General features: G+C 38.9%; 1 protein-coding gene across 1 annotated transcript in view; it reads left to right on the forward strand.

Moving 5' to 3' along the window:
- LOC134803796 (protein diaphanous) overlaps positions 1–19,628 on the forward strand; it is a 47,767-nt gene extending 28,139 nt beyond the window's left edge. The window contains exons 17-27 of the mRNA XM_063776632.1: positions 180–280; positions 555–732; positions 3,317–3,490; positions 5,108–5,260; positions 8,634–8,752; positions 9,822–9,957; positions 10,346–10,510; positions 10,727–10,884; positions 12,066–12,145; positions 18,325–18,403; positions 19,527–19,628. Coding sequence (XP_063632702.1) covers positions 180–280; positions 555–732; positions 3,317–3,490; positions 5,108–5,260; positions 8,634–8,752; positions 9,822–9,957; positions 10,346–10,510; positions 10,727–10,884; positions 12,066–12,145; positions 18,325–18,403; positions 19,527–19,548 — 1,365 coding nt within the window. The 3' untranslated portion in view covers positions 19,549–19,628. The remainder of the gene's footprint in view (positions 1–179; positions 281–554; positions 733–3,316; positions 3,491–5,107; positions 5,261–8,633; positions 8,753–9,821; positions 9,958–10,345; positions 10,511–10,726; positions 10,885–12,065; positions 12,146–18,324; positions 18,404–19,526) is intronic.
- Positions 19,629–20,105: the final 477 nt, after the last annotated feature.

Below are 20,105 nucleotides of genomic sequence, written 5' to 3' on the forward strand. Positions count from 1 at the left end.
AAAACACATGCATTTTCCTTTCCTCGTATTCGAAATGAAAAGTAGAATGTTTAACTCGGATGAAAGGCATCATTTCAGCCTCGGACTATTGGTGCTCTCACTGCGTTCGAGCGCCAAACTACCTCGGCAGATATTAGTGCCTTTCATCCCTTGGTTAACAATCTACTATTGCATTTTAGGTACAAGAAGAAAAGATGGCGTCGCCGGACATTCTCAGCGGATTGGCTCTCAAGTTCTCCAGCAAACCCGTCGCCAAGAGGAATGAGGATGCGGTCGATAAGTACGATGTCTAATAATATTTTAAAAATAAATGTTAAAAAAAAACTATTGGAAAAAGCGCAACTACCCAACCCGACAACTCAACACAGATCGTCTTCGCCGATGGATAAGGAGAGCAGACCCCACCTATACTCTGTATCTTTAGGTATTTAAATAAAAGTACTAAACAAAATCTACCCTCAAATGGCTCCTTAAGCCAGTTGAAAATTAGCAGTCGAAGCAAAAACGTTTACATTCTTGTTTGAAACTTTTTTATCACCGTTTTTTTGTTTCAGAGTTCATACGTTAAAAAAAGTGAAAGACCTAAAAGTCCTAGACAGCAAAGCGGCACAGAACCTCTCTATCCTCCTCGGCGGCTCTCTCAAACACATGTCGTACGAACACATACGAACGTGCGTGTTACGATGCGACACGACAGTGCTGTCGGCTAATGTGCTGGACTTACTTATACAGGTAATGTTTATTTCATTTACTTTCTGTCAATAATAAAAAATAAAAACAGTTATTAACTGCCAAAACTAAACATATGGACCCCATCTCGAAGACTTTACTAGTAGCCACCGAAGAGTTCCACCATCTAAATGTCCATATTATGGCTTTATCATGAGGTCAGACCGAAGGCACCAGGTTATTGCATTGCCATCTGTATTATAACTAGTTGTATTGTAACGTTTCAAATCGATACTGCTATTAAAAAAGTAAGTTTAAAGTCGGTTTGTTACTTTCAAACACATTTCGTACGAGCACATACGAACGTGCGTGCTACGGTGCGACACGACAGTGCTGTCGGCTAATGTGCTGGACTTACTTGTACAGGTAATGTTTATTTCATTAACTTTCTTTCAAAAGTAATAAAAATAAACAGTTTTTAACTGCCAAAATAGCTATAATGTTTCTAAATAAATCCGTTGCCTACGAGAGTCGTAAAACGACAAACACATCTCAACTCGCAGACGCCTTAATGAAGTGCTTATATTGTATGTGACATAGAAAAACGCGGTAGACGAAAACAAAAATAAAACTTCAAAGAGATGAAAAGACTTATCTACTAAATTTTAATCCTATTTGTGGTACCACATGACTGCGCTGCGATAGGGTCCCTAATAAAAAGTAGTAACATGAGAGCGTACGTCATTATTATCTTAACGAATTGCTTGGACATTATGTCAAGTGTCTATCCTATTGTATTAACTAAAGTAAACATATGGACCCAATCTCGAAGACTTTACTAGTAGCCACCGAAGAGTTTCACCGTCTAAATGTCCATATTATGGCTTTATCGTGAGGTTAGACGGAAGGCACCAGGTTATTGCATTGCCATCTGTATTATTAATTAGTTGTATTGTAACGTTTCAAATCGATACCGCTATTAGAAAAGTAAGTTTAAAGTCGGTTTGTTACTTTCAAACACATTTCGTACGAGCACATACGAACGTGCGCGTTACGATGCGACACAACAGTGCTGTCGGCCAATGTGCTGGCAATGTGCTTATACAGGTAATGTTTCCCAAAATACCTGTACCACCTATACTCCCGCCATTGTGAATAATGACCGAAAACTTAATGAAAAAAAATCTATATAAGACCTGCTCACAAAATTTCACGAGAATCGGTCGAGAAATCGGTCCATATGTTTACTTGACCGTAATACGCACCTTTGCCGGATTGCATAATACAATACAAGCTAATGGAGTCTGTGCGGAAATAGAAAAGTCGTGGAATGTATGGGGCCCAATGCCACGACTCTTCTCTTTACGCACAGACTCTACTATTAGTGATTTTATATACAAAATCACTAATACTATTAGCTTGTATTTTATTATGCAATAGGCCCCAGTAGAGGATAGTCAAACATACGAAAGCATTTTTACCCAAGCTGAAACGGAGGCGCTTCGCTCGCGCTTCACGCTCGCTCGGCGAAAAACATTTTGAGTTTTTAATTTACGCTATAGTATGACCAATTATAACACAATAAGCGGGCATAGTAAGCGGTTACCATAGCATATGGAGTATAGACGGTTACAACTACAGGGATGTCACATACGCATTTCCGACTCTTCTAAAATAGGGAATATTAGGCAAAACTCTGCGTATGTGGCACCACTAGCACATACAGTAAACAAACCTCATTGACATCATCAATGACACATAATGCGTCACTCACGGCACAGTATAATAAATAGTACTAACGTACAGTATGGTCACTCCCTGCCTCCCGTTGAAAGTGCCAACCACCCGCTCTCGGTTACCGCACAGTTACCGGCTGGCAAGGACGCGACGACGCGGTGCGCAGAGCGGAGGCCACGTAAAATATTCAAATATTAAACAAATATTTACAAAACCTATCAGAACACACTGAAAATAACACAATATCTATATGAACAAAAAATCATGTTTTCAACTTACGTAATATTTTGGTGGCCCCAATTTCCTTACAAAAATTTTGTTACTTCGTTTATACTGATTCAAAATAGGAAACTATTGTATAAATCGAGCTTAGATAAGATACCCACTTTACAGCATAATACGATTCTTATTTCTTCCTAATCGCGCAATGAGTTTTGAGTCATTGAGGTCATCGAACTTGACAACAAAATGGCGGAAACCCTAGGACGTCTTATCTCACTCACACAAGCATGGTACGCGTTCACCTACACGAGCTTGGACTGTGTGCGTAGGAACGCGTTTGTTTCATACATTTGATCGCCAGTGTCCGAGGTGTGCTCACGGCCTACCGTGAATAACGACAATCGAAAGTTCGGTTTCTGCCTCCCTATCACTCTTGCTTATTCGATCGATAGAGAGGCAGATAAAGAAATTTCGATTTTCGCGTTTCGCGGTAGGCCACCTGTGAACAAACCGCCTTGGTGCATCAATGTCATAGTGAAAACTTGTCAAAAAACTGTTTAAGGCCTAGTATGTATAAGTTACTCTATGGTTTACTAAACAAATTAGTGCTGCACTCTGGCGGCAGAACATTGCAGTAATATTCCCTATTAGACTATTATAATATGTCAAACATTTTCTTTGTTTACAGTACCTGCCATCCGCGGACCAGCTTAAAAAGCTCTCAGAGCTAAAAAACAAAGAAGACCTAATAGCGGCGGAGCAGTTTGCAGCAACAGTGGCTGATGTCAAACGTCTAGTGCCTCGGTTAAGGAGTTTAGCGTTTAGAGAACACTACACGGAGATGATCTCTGAAGTGAAACCGGTAAGTTATTACTAGATCTGGCAGCTGTTCATAGGGCAGTGAGTAGCCTCCACCGATCAACATCTGCCAGGTGCCCGGAGCAAGTAAGACCAGCGCAAGACCGAGAGCTCTCACAATTAAAAAGAAGACCTAACAGAAGCGGAGCAGTTTGCAGCAACATTGGCTGATGTGAAGCGTCTAGTGCCTCGGTTAAGGAGTTTAGCATTTAGAGAACACTACACGGAGATGATCTCTGAAGTGAAACCGGTAAGTTATTACTAGATCTGGCAGCTGTTCATAGGGCAGTGAGTAGCCTCCACCGATCAACATCTGCCAGGTGCCCGGAGCAAGTAAGACCAGCGCAAGACCGAGAGCTCTCACAACTAAAAAGAAGACCTAACAGAAGCGGAGCAGTTTGCAGCGACATTGGCTGATGTGAAGTGTCTAGAGCCTCGGTTAAGGAGTTTAGCGTTTAGAGAACACTACACGGAGATGATATCTGAAGTTAAACCGGTAAGCTATTATACTAGATCTGGCAGCTGTTCATCGGTGGAGGCTACTCAATGTCCTCCACCGATCAACATCTGCCAGGTGCCTGGATCCAATAAGACCAGCTAAAGACCAAGAGATCTCAGAGTTGAAAAACAAAGAAGACCTAACAGAGGCGGAGCAGTTTGCAGCAACAGTGGCTGATGTGAAGCGTCTAGTGCCTCGGTTAAGGAGTTTAGCGTTTAGAGAACACTACACGGAGATGATCTCTGAAGTTAAACCAGTGAGTTATTACTAGATCTGGCAGCTGTTCATCAGTGGAGGCTACTCACTCTGCCCGCCACCGATCAACATCTGCCAGATGCCCGGATCAAAAGAGTCGCATGCTTTTTTTGGGTTCCGTACCCAAAGGGAAAACGGGACCCTATTCCTCTCCACTGTCCATCTCTCAATCTGTCTGTCTGTCATCAGCCTCTATCTCATGAACCGTGATAGCTAGACAGTTGAAATTTTCACAGATTATGTATTTCTGTTGCCGCTATAACAACAAATACTAAAAAGTACGGAACCCTCGGTGGCCGAGTCCGACTCGCACTTGTCCGGTTTTTTATTAAAGCAAATGCCATTTGACCTAACCCAGAGAAACTAGTAACTACAGACTTTAATAAAGAAAGGCTATCATAGAGTAGACGATTATTTAACAGACAAACACGTATTTAATCATCATCATCAGTCGTTCCCTCAATTCTGAGGATCGTGACATCATGTCCTAATGTTGCTGACCAGTCTCTTCCGTAGGCTTCTGTCACCCGCCATATGCACGGCTTCCTGCAGATGTAGATGCAACGGTGCAGTAACTTGTGCGCTCCATCTAGCGGGTGGTCTGCCGCGAGTCCTCTGGCCCTCAGCTTTGCCCGTCATAGTCGCCATTTCTAGGCTATCAGGAGAACGTCGTGAACGTATTTAATAGAGCTGTCTAAATATTCAATGTCAAATATTATATTCTCTACAATTTTTGACTTTCAAAAAGTCTGTAGAAATCTATTTTGATTAAAAAATGAGACAACTACCTGTAACTTGCAAATTCCAAAGCGCCCTCTACAGTTAATAAATAATATATAGTAACTATTTTAATTATCTTTTTCACAGGATATCGTATCAGGCACAGCGGCGTGTGAGGAAGTGAAGTCTAGCGGCAAATTCGCGAAGATCCTAGAACTGTTGCTGTTATTAGGAAACTACATGAACACTGGCTCCAACAACGCTGGCGCTTATGGGTTCGAAATCAGCTTCTTGACTAAGGTTAGTTTGTTTTTAGGGTTCCGTACCTCAAAAGGAAAAACGGAACCTTTATAGGATCACTCGTGCGTCTGTCTGTCTGTACGTCTGTCACAGCCTATTTTCTCGGAAACTACTGGACCAATGAGGTTGAAATATGATACACATATGTAAATTAGCAGTGTTGGCCGAAAGTTAATGCGAATTGAAAATGTTGGCCATTAACCATTATAAATTGAACCTTAAACCGTAATCGTCCGTTACGGTTTAAGGTTCAATTTATAATGGTTAATGGCCAACATTTTCAATTCGCATTAACTTTCGGCCAACACTGTAAATTAGTGACCCAAAGATGGACATGTAACGTAAACAAATGAATTTTAAACATGGGGGCCACTTTTGGGGGGTAAATGAGAAAGTTAAGTATTAGGTCGTTTAAGTGATACAGAGACTATTGGTAATGGTAAGAATCGTTAATTGAGTAAAAAATAAAAATTGCAAAAATACTACTTTTTAACTGTGGTGATAACCCTATAGCATGTGCACATGACGGCTAGATTAAGGATCTCCGTCGGGAAAGCTCGGGACTTTACACTTTTTTCCGATCGTTGACAGTATCGCAATGATGTATGAATGACGCATAAATGTCAAATACTTAAATCAAATGCATGCAAAAATATTACAAACAATTTTATTACTTTCTTAGATAATTACTTTTTTCCAATATTTAATACTATCTTCTTTTCACATACGGTGTTCAAATGTACCTCCGTGTATTACAACGCCGCCGCAACCCGTACCCGAGTATGTCGATGCACATGCGATATAGTGTATGCTCTTCGTCATTTATCCTCCGCAGAAAGCACCAATTAGCCTTTGTCTCATTTCGTCCGCAGTTTCACATTCCGTTTGGTTTGGTACACCATATCTTTTACACAGCCCCACAAATTTAAATAGCCACGAGCATCTAACATTTTTATTTGAAGAATATGACATTCAATAAGTATAGTTCAATGAAAATTTAATTTCAAACATCAGACGTCTTGTCTATTTCCTACCACGCAAGAAGGTTTGTTAGTTTGGTATTGAAGAAGTATTTATTCTTGATTTATTCTTAGTATTTCATTTTTGCAAGTTCATTTGGTGCAACTAACACAACCTACATGTAATTTTTTATTATTTTAAATAGTTTCCAATTATTCGAAAATAATTTTGTGAAACGTGTTAAGAAACTAAAACCTTTTTATCAGTCAAGGAAACCAGAGATATTTATAAGACGATTGCGTACTTTTGAGTGGTTGTCAATGTCACCATTTGAACTGTCGTTGTAAACAATGTTGTGGTTAGTATTATTAATATTAAGGAATAACATAACTATTTCATTCAAGTATTGAACAAGTGGAACCACTAAGAAAGCGAAAATCCTGCAATGATTCTTACCGTGCTGTAAGCAGACCTAAAAATGGTTAGATGGCAACAAATTAGCATAATTTCCTGTCGAATACTGATTGTTTACAAGTAAGTTCATTGACCCTGTCACCTGTTAGGGTTAGAACAAAGTAGTTTTTTGCGTGGATGTTTAAAAGGTCATAATTTAGAAACGGTTGCCCATATTAACATAGTTTCTATGGAGAAAATATAGAGCTTAGGCTAAACTATCTCCCATTTCCGGAAAGGATCGTCGTGCCTTTCCACCCTGTATATTAAACGAAAGAGCTCATTTTGAGAATTTCAAATATATATTTTTTTATAATTTTAAAATACGTAGGTTAGAAGTTATTTATTTGACTATCGAGCTGGTGGTCTGAACAAAGCCTTATCTAGTTTAATTATATACCAGGCATTGGTAACGTTTTTAGCAGAGATGTGACTTATTTGAAATACTTGTATTTAAAATGCAAATACAAAATGCAAAATACCTATTTTGTATTTTGTATTTAAATACCTTTTGAAGAAAACTATTTTGTATTTTATTTGAAATAGTGGGACCTATTTTCTATTTTCAAAATACAAAATACTTTATAGTAGGTAATGTAGGTAGGAGTTACAATCTCTTCTGATATTACAATCCTGGCAACTCTCTCATTCTTTTAACATGGAACTGTTGAATCTGTTTAGTAACGTCGCACATGACCACAAGCGTAGCGAGTGGTTAAAAAAGTGGAATCTTGAGTGTTGCGAGGGTTTCAAGGCACGAGAGGAGAACAAACTTTTCTGCCCTGATGAAACACAAACGAGACGTTTTCATCACACCAACGAGAGGCATTATACTAGCTGTAAAACATTACAACTCTAAATTAATGCTTTAAAAACTGGCCGAAACCATCATCCATACATCCTACCGGTTAATATGAGCAAACAACTAGAAATTTGCACTTTAGATAGAGGACTGATTTCAAAGAATAAAGAGAGTCTTTTCAACTCGGAATTTCCGAGTAATACTTTTTAATTCAGTCTAGGTATTCACTACTCAGAGTACCTTTTATCGCAAAGTATTTGTATTTTTAAAAAGTATTTTGAAAATACCTATTTCGTATTTTGTATTTTAAATACAAATTCAAAAACTATTTTGTATTTTGCATTTGAAATAGTATATCAAGGAAGTATTTGTATTTTGTATTTAAATACTTTTTATATAGTATTTTTCACATCTCTGGTATTTAGGGTTCCGGTGTAAATTAGGAACCCTTATAGTTTCGCCATGTCCGTCTATCTGTCCGTCTGTCCGTCCGCGGCTTTACTCCGTATAACAACTAACTAGGCTCCCCTACACAAAAAATGGGTACATTTTTTTTTCGTTAAATCCTATAAGTGTGGGGTGTCGTTAGATAGGTCTTTCAAAACAATTGTGGGTCTTCAAGAACCATTTTATGATAAACGTAATATTTTCGGAAAAAATCGCTCTGAAAAAAAAAGTGCCCCCCCCCCTCTAACTTTTGAACCATGGGTCCAAAAAATATTTAAAAAATCCTGAAAGTAAAGCTTAGTAAAGATTTTCAAGCTATAGCATGAAATAACGGTCCGTATCCTTCATTCGGATGAAATCGGCCTTATTTCACTTGAAGCATAAGGACCCTTCTGTAATGGAAAGCCACATATCTCCTATACCTCTGTGTATCTTTAGGTATTTAAATAAAAGTAAACAAAATCTACCCTCAAATGGCAACCGCCAGTTGAGGGTAGATGAAAACATTACACGATCAAATAATGTAGGTTAAAGTCAGGTCGTTCAGTGACTGTTCCAGGCGGTTTTGTAATTGCTCAGTTAACCAATAAATGTTGTAACTACCCGAAAATGTACAATTTGTTTGTTTACTTTTATTTAAATACCTAAAGATGACAGGCTCATACAATTCTAGACATGACGAAATGAAATGGGTTTGTGTTTTTTTTTCAGTTAACAGCGACTAAAGATTTGGAGAATAAGCAGACGTTACTACATTACTTGGTCGACACGATTGAGAGGAAGTTCCCCGACGCGCTCAACTTCGCCGAAGAAATGCCCCACATAGACAGGTAAACAATATCATAGAGAAATATAGTAAGTATAGAGTGCTCACTCCATACATCAGTTTTGGTATCAAAACGACATCTAGCATCGAGTAGCGGAGTTATCAGTACCGCTACTCGATACTAGAATTCTCTAGTGTCACGACTCACGAAAATTGAATTGAAAATTGAACAATATACAACTAATATTAAAAGCAGCAGTCGTTGAAAATAGAGTTCCGGTTATAATATTAGCTGAAAATTGTTGAGCATTAGACTTTTCGATCGGTGCTACATCTATTGTCAAGTAACAGTACTGATGATTCCGCTACTCGATGCTAGATGTCGACTACGAAAATAATAGTCTTTATGGTACTAAAACTGAAGTATGGAGTGAGCACTCTATGTATTTTTTTCTTTATGACAATTGTAGTGCATAATTATTTTCCATCGTATTTTCACGGAAACGTACGAACGTGTCTTGCTATTCCAGTCAGTCTCGGTACAAAAAGTACTGAGGTTGACTGAAGTAGCATGACAAATACGAACGTTTCCGAGAAAATACGATGGAAAACAACTATGCAGTACATCTATACTAGTCCTTCAGCCTTCACTTTTTAATACATATGCCCAGAACTAGTTTTTGGTTTGAAATTTGGTCAAAAAGTGGCCGAAAACATCTCGCGTGATATGTGCACAACCCCTATGTATTCAGTCATCATCTTCCTCGCGTTATCCCGGCATTTTGCCACGGCCCATGGGAGCCTGGGGTCCGCTTGGCAACTGATCCGGAGAATTGGCGTAGGCACTAGTTTTTACGAAAGCGACTGCCATCTGACCTTTCAACCCAGAGGGTAAACTAGGCCATATTGGGATTAGTCCGGTTTCCTCACGATGTTTTCCTTCACCGAAAAGCGACTAGTAAATATCAAATTATATTTCGTACATGAGTTCCGAAAAACTCATTGGTACGAGCCGGGGTTCGAACCCGCAACCTCCGGATTGAAAGTCGCACGCTCTTACCGCTAGGCCACCAGCGCTTCAACCCCTTTGTATTCAGTGCTATAGCTTAACCAGAAATGTATTATTATCCCAGGGCGGCCCGCGTGTCGATGGAGAACGTCCAGAAGGCGCTGAAGAAGATGGACAACGACATTCGAGCTTTAGAGACCGACCTCAACAACTCGAGGGTACCCCAGGAGCCCGACGACCGCTTCCACGAGACCATGAGCGTATCCTTTTCTAACTATAACGCGGCCCACAGATTATTAGTTCGCCGGACGATATCAGCCTGTCAGTTGTTCGGTTCGGATTGGTAATCTGTGGGCCCCTTAACAGTATGAACATTTTGTATTAAGGCCGGTAAACAAGAATTTGCGAACGAGTGTGAATTGAAGCCCGAAGCCGAAGCTGAGGGCTTAATTAACACTAGTTCGTAATTCCTGTATCTCCCGTACATAATCATATCCTTCCAATATCCTTCTTAGGCTGTTTGAGATTGACAGAAATAAAGTACAGATTATCTTGAGATACTTTGCTTCTAGAAAAAACTAGTTTAAATAAGTGTTAGTCATTAAAATGTGTAAACATTTTTAACATACTTCCTGAACCCTGCCTCAGTCATTCGCGAAAGAAGCCAGAGAGCAATGCGATCTACTCCACTCCATGTTCCGAAAAATGGACGCCCTGTACACAGAACTAGCAGAATACTACGTGTTCGACCCACACAAGTACACGCTCGAAGAGTTCTTCTCCGATATCAAGACTTTTAAGGACTCTTTTGCGGTGAGTAAACAATGTTCCGAATAATGGACACCCTCTATATAGACTCAGGGACTTAGTGACATATATTGCACTTCATGTTCCGAAAAATGGGCGCCCTGTACACAAAATTAGTACACCATGCTTTGTTATGTATTTTGTTTGACTCGCAACTTATTAAAGTACTCGTCTTTGCTTCGGCCGTCCAAACTTTATTTACAATTTTTTTGTGTATTTCAGGCGGCATACCAAGAGAACATAGTAGCGAGAGAGACGGAAGAGCGAGCGAGACGGGCAAGGGAAGCTCGCGCCACGGCAGAAAGAGAGAGGAGAGATCGACAACACAGATACAAGCAGCTTGTCGACATGGACCAAGCGCAGGACGGAGTTATGGACAGGTAATTAGAGATACCATTCCTCGTTACATGTTGCGCTGCTATATGGTTTTTAAGAGCTAACCCAAGAAACGTTGCAAACAGTATTTCTTGATAAATGCCATTTGACCTTCCGAGCCAAAGGGGCAGTTATTTTGGACAGTCAAAGCCTTTTGACTCATCAAGACATTGACGGCTCGGCCACGACATCGAGCGACTTGCGACGGCGGCAGCGATAACCATAGGTTGGAGCGAGAGGTCCGATCGCTGTGTCACGCTCCAACCTATGGTTATCGCTGCCGCCGTCGCAAGTCGCTCGATGTCGTGGCCGAGCCGTAACTGTTACGAGTTAGGATTTGAACTTGCACGTCTCACCGTTAGACTAACTGCATGCATAATATTCAGGAAAAGGAAAAATGTATAGTGGTACTCTTAGCGCCACTTGCACCATCCCACTAACCCGGGGTTAATCGGTTAAACCGTTAACCCAGTGGCAAATTGTACTGGTAGCCATGGTAACTCCAGGTTTAACCAGTCAACCGCGGGTTGGTAGAATGGTGCGTGGCCTGTTTGCAACGTTTCTTAGGTTAAACCTGGAAGGCGCCAAGATGATGAAGTTTTACGTTATATTCCTCAGATAAATTTAAGAAATGTATAAATATAATGGTTATAATTGACGACCGGTCTGGCCTTGTGGGTATTGACCCAGCCTATGAAGCCGATGGTCCTGGGTTCGAATCCCGGTAAGGGCATTTATTTGTGTCCCCCCGCGCGCTGGGGCCCCGCGACCCGCGGCCAGGAGAGCGTGGGTGTTTTCTATGTATTAATCTATACAGGGTGTCTAAAAAATTACTATGGGACCAACCCCGAAACCGTGAAAAAAAAAACAACGGGTTGCACTCCGGGAGTGCCGGCAGAAGTGAAAACTCAATGACATTGTAACAGTTTTTCGATCAGGTCACGTGTCCGTCTTACGTCTTACGAATGTTACGGTCACGTGACCTGTCGCGAGTTTAACATTTTTTCCCCATCACAAAAAGTGCACAGCGCCGCTAAAGAAGCTTTCACTTCAAAAATTTGGCTGCTTTATACATTTTGGCTTGTCCATTTTCTATGGGAGGGTAAAATTTATTTCGCGATTTCGGGGTTGGTACAGTTGCCCCAAAATATTGATTTATTTATTTAATTATCGTTGTTTGTTACAGTTTAATGGAGGCATTACAAAGCGGGTCGGCGTTTAGCAGAGAACGGCCAAGGAAAAAGGCGAACCCGCGGGTCGCAGGAGGTCAGTCGTTATTCGTAATTGTAGCTGTTATTTAGACTCTTTAGGTATTTAAATAAAAGTAAACATGTAAATGGCTCCTTAAGCCAGTTGAGGGTAGATGAAAACATTACATGATCAAATAATGTAGGTTAAAAAGTCAGGTCGTTCAGTGACAGATCCAGGCGGTTTTGTATTTGGTTGGTTAACCAATAAATGTTATAACTACCCGAAAATGTACAAATTGATTGTTTACTTTTATTTAAATACCTAAAGATACAGACTATAGACACAATAACTGGTTAAATTAAATTTAAAAGTGGAAAAAATACTGTCTTGGGTCCCCTAGACTCATATGGTGGAAATATTTGCTGGCTATGGATGAGCTTGGTGGCTCAGATGGCAGAGCGCTGGAGTATCGATACGGGGGCCGTGAGTTCAAGTCTCACCTTAAGACAGTAATAATTCTACTTGTTAATAATTAAATTGGTTAAATTTAAAGTTTTTAACAAGCAGAAACGACTACGAACGATGCTATTAAGCTTAGAAACAGATCAAAAGTGAAAAAACAAATCAATTCTCACCCTAAAGCATTTAGTAACTGGAGACGCCTTGGCTGTCTTTTTCTGTACAAAACAGTCTGCCGATTTTTGCGGGGGAGGGGACGTCAAATGTAACGTACAAATAAATAGCCATGTCAGATAAACGTCAGTCCATACAAAAGTATGCACAATTGTGCAACGTTTTCGGCAGAGGGGTAAGCTCTTAAAGGCGACTCCGGTTATTAAATGATCTAAGAGTATCATCCAAGGCAGTAAATTTTCCCATTTTTAATTTATTTTTAAGCTCAATAAGGTTATTTTTGGTTGAGTTAGTCCACTATAGTGACTGTGTTTTCTAAATAAAGAATATTTATTTTTCACGGAGATATGGACAAACTTACTAAATTGTTTCCGGTTTAATATTAATACGACAATTAAAAAACAAACAGTTACGATACTGTACTAAAGAAAAATTTGAGTCCGTAGCGCACAAAAGACTCATTCTTCTTCCTCGCGTTATCCCGGCATTTTGCCACGGCTCATGGTAGTCTAGGGTCCGCTTGACAACTAATCCGAAGAATTGAGACTAGTTTTTACGAAAGCGACTGCCATCTGACCTTCCAACCCAGACGGGAAACTAGGCATTGGGATAAGTCCGGTTTCCTCACAATGTTTTCCTTCACCGAAAAGCAACTGGTAAATATGGATTGATATTTCGTACATAAGTTCCGAAAAACTCATTGGTACGATCCGGAGTTTGAACCCGAGACCTCCGGATTGAAAGTAGCATGCTCTTACCGCTAGGCCACCAGCGCTTCACACATAAGACTCATTATCCTATGTTAATTTCACGCGGCACTAATAGAGGAGCTAAGCGGTGAGGACGGAATGGTGCACGCGTTTTTGCACCGTATTGAAGGTACTTCATTTGCAGTGTAGTAACACTAAAGAACAATGAAAATGGGCCATTTTCTATGGCTACAAATATAATGACCACCAAAAAATACTTTGTTACCCTAAATAAAAAAATCACGCTTACCAAAAAAAATTACTGAACACCAAAAAAATAAGGCCTAAAAATACAAAAGTACCACCACTTTAATTACGACTGCACTTCAAATTGTATTCAAATACCAAATATATTGAATGATCACCAAAAATCATTAATGATCACCAAATCTTGAAGACCAAATTAATGCGATATTTTCACCTAAATAAACCACTATGATTACCAAAAAATTTATACATATTACCAAATAAAGTAAACTGATGCCAAAATTACTAGCCCCTCCCGCTCAACCCCCCGTAGCCCGCACCGCATACCTACCTAACCTAATCTACTTTTCTAGTAGCATTTCGTTATGCTACTAGAAAAGTAAGTTAAACTGCTATCAGTTAAGTGGGTTAGGTTAGGTTAGCACTGCGACCCTTACAGAAACGAAATGGTACTAGAAAAGTAGGTTAGGTTAAGTTTCAACTGCTACCCATACAGATACGAAACGCTACTAGAAAAGTGGGTTAGGTTTGAACTGCGACCCTCACAGAAAAGAAATGCTACTAGAAAAGTGGGTTAGGTTAGGTTTCAACTGCGACCCATACAGAAACGAAATGCTACTAGAAAAGTGGGTTAGGTTAGGTTTGAACTGCGACCCTTGCAGAAAAGAAATGCTACTAGAAAAGTGGGTTAGGTTAGGTTTGAACTGCGACCCTTACAGAAACAAAATGCTACTAGAAAAGTGGGTTAGGTTAGGTTAGAACTGCGACTGTTACAGAAATAAAATGCTACTAGAAAAAGGTGACGAAGTGGATTAATTAATTTAATAGGATAACGATATATTAAATGATTGCACATTTTTAATTAAAATGTGGTTACAATTTTGTGATCATTTACTATTTTTGCGTTTACAATGATTATTTTGGAGCCATTTGCTTTAATAGGATAGCAAGATTTAAAAATTTGGATATCATTTTACATTAAAATGGAGTTCTAATTTTGGTGGTCATTTACTATTTTTGGGTTTACAATGATTGTTTTGGTGTCATTTTCTTTAATAGGATAGCAAGATGTAAAAATTTGGTTATTATTTCACATTAAAATGGGGATTGAAATTTGGTAATCATTGACTATTTTTGGGTTAATAATGATTATTTTGGTGTCATTTCCTTTAAAAGGATAGTAAAATGTAATAAAATTGGTAATCATTTCACATTAAAATGGTGTTATAATTTTGGTGATCATTCATGATTTTAGGGTGGTAAAATAGATTTTTTTGGTATTAAATTTTACTAAATCTGGTGATCAGTTAAATAGCAGCCATTTTCTATTGCAACTTAGATACAAAGCAGCCCGTTTATGTCACAGTAGAGAGTAGGGTGGCCCAAAAAACATTTTTTTTTATTTTCCTACGGGGCACCCCCTTATTTTGTTACACTTATTATGCTGATAAAATACACCAAGTTTCGTAATTTTATCTCAACTACAAGGGGGTGCTCAACCACTTTGAAATTTTTCAAAGTTGTATGAATACCAAAAAAAAAAGTATTTATTATTCAGAATTTTATTTAAGTATCTGGTTTCACACTATTTGCACATGTGATTTATAAGTTTTTAAGTAGAAAAACATTTTTATTTCTATTTTTTATAATTTTTCAAAAGTAAGATTTTTTGAATTTCACCTAAAAAAATCATAAAAAATAGAAAAAGAAAAATATTTTTTTACTTAATAACTTTTAAATCACACTTTCAAATAATGTGAAAACCACTACTTACATAAAAATCTAAAAAATAATAAGTAAATTTTTTTGGATTTCATACAACTTTGAAAAATTTCAAAGTGTTTGAGCACCCCCTTGTAGTTGAGATAAGATTACAAAACTTGGCGTATTTTGTCAACATAACAAGTGTAACAAAATGAGGGGGTGCCGCTTCTTCTAACTAGAGTTTGAATTTTTCCCATACAAACGTGAACCACCCTAGTAGAGAGTTATATATAAGTTGTATAAAATGTGTCGTTCTCAATCAAAAGGTACCACATTGTCGCTTGCCATAAGGACGCTCTGACAGGTTATTAGTATACAGATACAAGCAAATTTCTTCTTTATGGTAAGCGACGAAGTACCTTTTGATTGAGAACGTCACAAATAGCTGTGAATGGGTGAAGATCAGTGGCGGCGCAATTATACCTACATTGAGGTAGCCTGGTTTTTAGGGTTCCGTACCCAAAGGGTAAAACGGGACCCTATTACTAAGACTTCGCTGTCCGTCCGTCCGTCCGTCCGTCCGTCCGTCCGTCCGTCCGTCCGTCCGTCCGTCCGTCCGTCCGTCTGTCACCAGGCTGTATCTCACGAACCGTGATAGCTAGACAGTTGAAATTTTCACAGATGATGTATTTCTGTTGCCGCTATAACAACAAATACTAAAAACAGAATAAAATAAAGATTTAAATGGGGCTCCCATACAACAAACGTGATTTTTGACCAAAGTTAAGCAACGTCGGGTGTGGTCAGTATTTGGATGGGTGACCGTTTTTTTTGCATTTATTTTGTTTTTTTTTTTGCATTATGGTACGGAACCCTTCGTGCGCGAGTCCGACTCGCACTTGCCCGGTTTTTTCTTAACCTTTTGAACGCTTTATGTCATAAACAACGTCACCGACACGCCAAGGTCCCGGGCGCAAGCAAGTTAACACATTCAGTGCCGAAAAGCCGACTATCAAGTATTTTATGATTTCGTTCCCAGGCCGGACGACCCGATAGGGATCGTGGTACTACTGCTTTATATGACGAAATTGTTGTGGCCTGGCGCGGACGTCTTGTTTGGCTGGGTGGCAATGAATAGAATAAGAATAAGAATATATTTATTTGAATAATAATATACTCCGCCTGGTACTCTATTCCCGTCTTTTCGTGGTCACGTGACTGACACAAGCCTACGCTAAGCTTTATTGAAAAGAACCTTGTTAATGTGTTAATGTAAACCTTACTTGAAAGTGTGAAGGTTACTTTGACAGCGTCCGCCATAACACTACATGTATAGTTGTCCATGGCGCTGTGGGCACGACTACTGACGACTTTAGGTGTTCTTGGCGTTCAAAAGGTTAAAGGCATGTAGAACAAGGTACTCGTCTCAAATTAGACAAGCCGGTGGGAATCGAGTTGTATGGACGCTCCGCCACTGATGAATATATTACATAGTTTAATTGAATGTGACGTTTTAGACAAACTTTGTTATACTCGTACAGTCGGTTATACAGGGTGGAACATTTCTAGAGACTGAGCTGAAAGGATGGTATTATCTAAGTGATCTACAATCGAGTTATTATAATCTAAAAAGTAAACCAAATTCATAAAAAAAAAATATTTTATATCAATGACAACCCTACCACTACAAAGTAATTTACATTTTAAATTTACACATGTCATTAACTCGACTTAACATTCGATGCTCGTTTCTACTTGCTAGGGTTGAAACATGCTGATTTTTGCACTAATGTTTAACAAACTGTATATACCTATCACACAATCGGTTAGAAATATTCACGTGGTAAATAAGTGAAAAATAAGGTACGTAGCCTAAATAATTCCCGGTTTGCATAAAAGTCCCTCGTTCTGCTCCACCCGATATATAACCTCGTAAGGCCCACCATAGAAAGTTTCCCCATTTTTAATTGGAACATTGTTGTAAATTACAACATGTACCTTAGGGTGACTATCGTTTGTTTTAGAAAACAATGAAACAAAGGAAATGCTACTTTATTTCGTTTTTAAAAGGTTCAAATTAGATTGAAACAGAGTGTACATTGTAATGCACATTGGGCCCTAGGAGGATAAGGTTGATATTATGTACATCTATCAATAAATTGCACAGAGTCGGCGATGCGCTGTGGCCTGCGCCTGCGGCGGAGGACAGGGCAATACACCCCCTTACAAGTTCATATAATTATACAACCTTTCAGTGGGGTCGTTGTTTAACATTTTAAATAAGATGCTTGTGCTTTTGATGTTGTGTGTTTGTTATGGATGTTGTATGTTTTTTTCTAGTCGCAGAACTTTGTCGCTTAACTTGAAACTCGGGTAAATCCATTCGAGCCTCGGAGCAAATATCTACCCTATTACCTTTTCTTAATACCAAAATCGCATAATCTGACAGATGGATTTACCCGAGTTTGAAGTTAAGCTCCTCGTATATAGCAGACACCTTTCAGATTATTTCTAATGCTAACTGAAACTGGATTTAATTATGTATTTATACATATTAGATATACCCAAACCACAGAACAAATAATGGTGCTACCGTACAGAAAGGACACTTCCTACAAACCCATATCCATTTCTAATGTATGGCTCTATCCCTTTCGGCTATTTAGGGTTGTCAAAATTCAAGCCATTATCTTATCTGTGGTCGTGCACGCAAAGGGACGTCAAGTTGTGTCAACCCTAATAATTGCTCGGCGCAATGCTGAACCGAACGGAGCCGAGTTTGCCCGAAAGGAGTCACGGCAGTGGGGAGGAGTGTCTCCCCACTGCCGTGACTATAACTCCTAACAACGTAACTTAATTAGGCGATATAACAGCATGGCCCCGTTAAAAACTGTATTATGCAACTCGTCGTTTAACAGCCCTCGTTACGCTCGTCCGTCAAACTCCCCTCTTGTTTCACAGCTGAACGGCGCGCGCAGCTGAGCCGCTCGCGGTCGCGGTCCGGCCTCACGGGACCACTCACTACGCGGGAACTGACAAAGTAAGTAACACACAAACTGACATACACAAATATAATGTATGAATTTTCTCAAATGATTTTTACGCCTTAGACCCTAAACTGTTAAACAATAGTTATTTGTTTTACAAGGGGGCAAAGTTGTTGTTTAACCGCTCGTGCTAATATTGATACCCGAGCAAGCGAAAGATTCCAAAAGCGTTGCGAGGGTTTCAAAGCACGAGGGTTAAACAAAATTTGCCCCCGAGTGAAACACAAAATTTTTCACCACACCAACCCGAAGCAAATATTAAATGTAAAATATCAAACAAAATAAAACCAAATCAAATCCAAATGAATGTTATTAAATATTTATCATCCAAAATCATCATTTAAAAGTCAATTTTACCAGTAAACATAAGAAAACAACTCAAAATTTGCATTTGATTACTTTGCCTCATATGTGAATAAAATGCAACTTTGCTATCAGTTTTTGAAGTGCAAAGTAAGCCTTTTCGAGCTCTGCTGGTGTGGTGAAAAAGCCATTGTTTCTTTTATGTGAGCGGTCGGCTCCCGTATTAGCCACGTGGCAAAGCAACAATGTCGCTTAAAAAGCAACCTTATCGTGATAGTATTAAGGTTCAAATCGATGTAACAGCTCATACTAGTTAACATGTTTTGGTCATTACCAACGACGATCGTCCACCTGAATGTAGGCGAGCGCTCATATTATTACATAGTACTATATAATCTTACTGTTCTGACACCTAGAGACATTTACACCTCTAAATATTATAGATCTTTTTTGTTTTTGTATCTGTATTTTTTTTATATTATTACATATTATACTTTTTATGAAACATTAAGAGACCATATACATCTCTAAGTAATTGTAATAAGTTAGTTTGAATTGGTAGTTGCAGTTGTATTTTATAAAATTGTTGATGTATTGTTATTATTTTTACTTGTATGTAAATTCAATGTTGACGTGTAAAAGTGCCCTTGTGGCCTATTTGCTGAATAAATGTTGAAGTTGAAGTATAGATTTGAACCTTAATACTATCACGATACAGTTGCTTTTTAACGGCCGTTGTTGCTTTGCCACGTGCCTAATTTTTTTTTTATTAAAGACGCGTTCATTTTTAATCTGTGTTTTGTTTTGTTTCAGCGAGTTGCTTAGCAACGCGTGATAGCTCATATCAAGTGATACTAGTACCTAGTATGTAGCATATACCCCAGTCAACAAGGATTCATTGAACCCCGCTTAAATGTGACGTTATCTATGAAAAGGGACCTTATTGTCGATGGCGCTTATGCCATTATTAACGATGCTCCGATATTAATACAATGCCGCGCGACGCAGAGCGGCGTAAGCGCCATCGACAATAAGGTCCCTTTTCATAGATAATGCCCCAAATATTGTAACTAAATGTGATTTCGAGTTTGCGATATAATTTCATTGTTTTTACCTTAAATTCCGACGTTTCAGCTGAGTTGCACCAGCTGTGGTGACGCTGTGTGCTGTGTGTGTAATTAAATATGTGTACAAAACGCTAGAGTTCAAAGTGTTCTATCGACTCTAATACACAAGTATTGGCAATTTTTGTCTAAGTAATGTTTTTTCCATTACAATTAAATTAAATAACAAACAAAACGTATCAGGATTCATATTTCGTCAGGTGACAAGCAAAACCCACTAATTACTAAAAAATATTAAACAAATTCAACCTTATTTAGGTATTAATAT

The sequence above is a fragment of the Cydia splendana genome, chromosome 27 (genome assembly GCF_910591565.1).
Source record: "Cydia splendana chromosome 27, ilCydSple1.2, whole genome shotgun sequence".
Lineage (NCBI taxonomy): Eukaryota > Metazoa > Arthropoda > Insecta > Lepidoptera > Tortricidae > Cydia > Cydia splendana.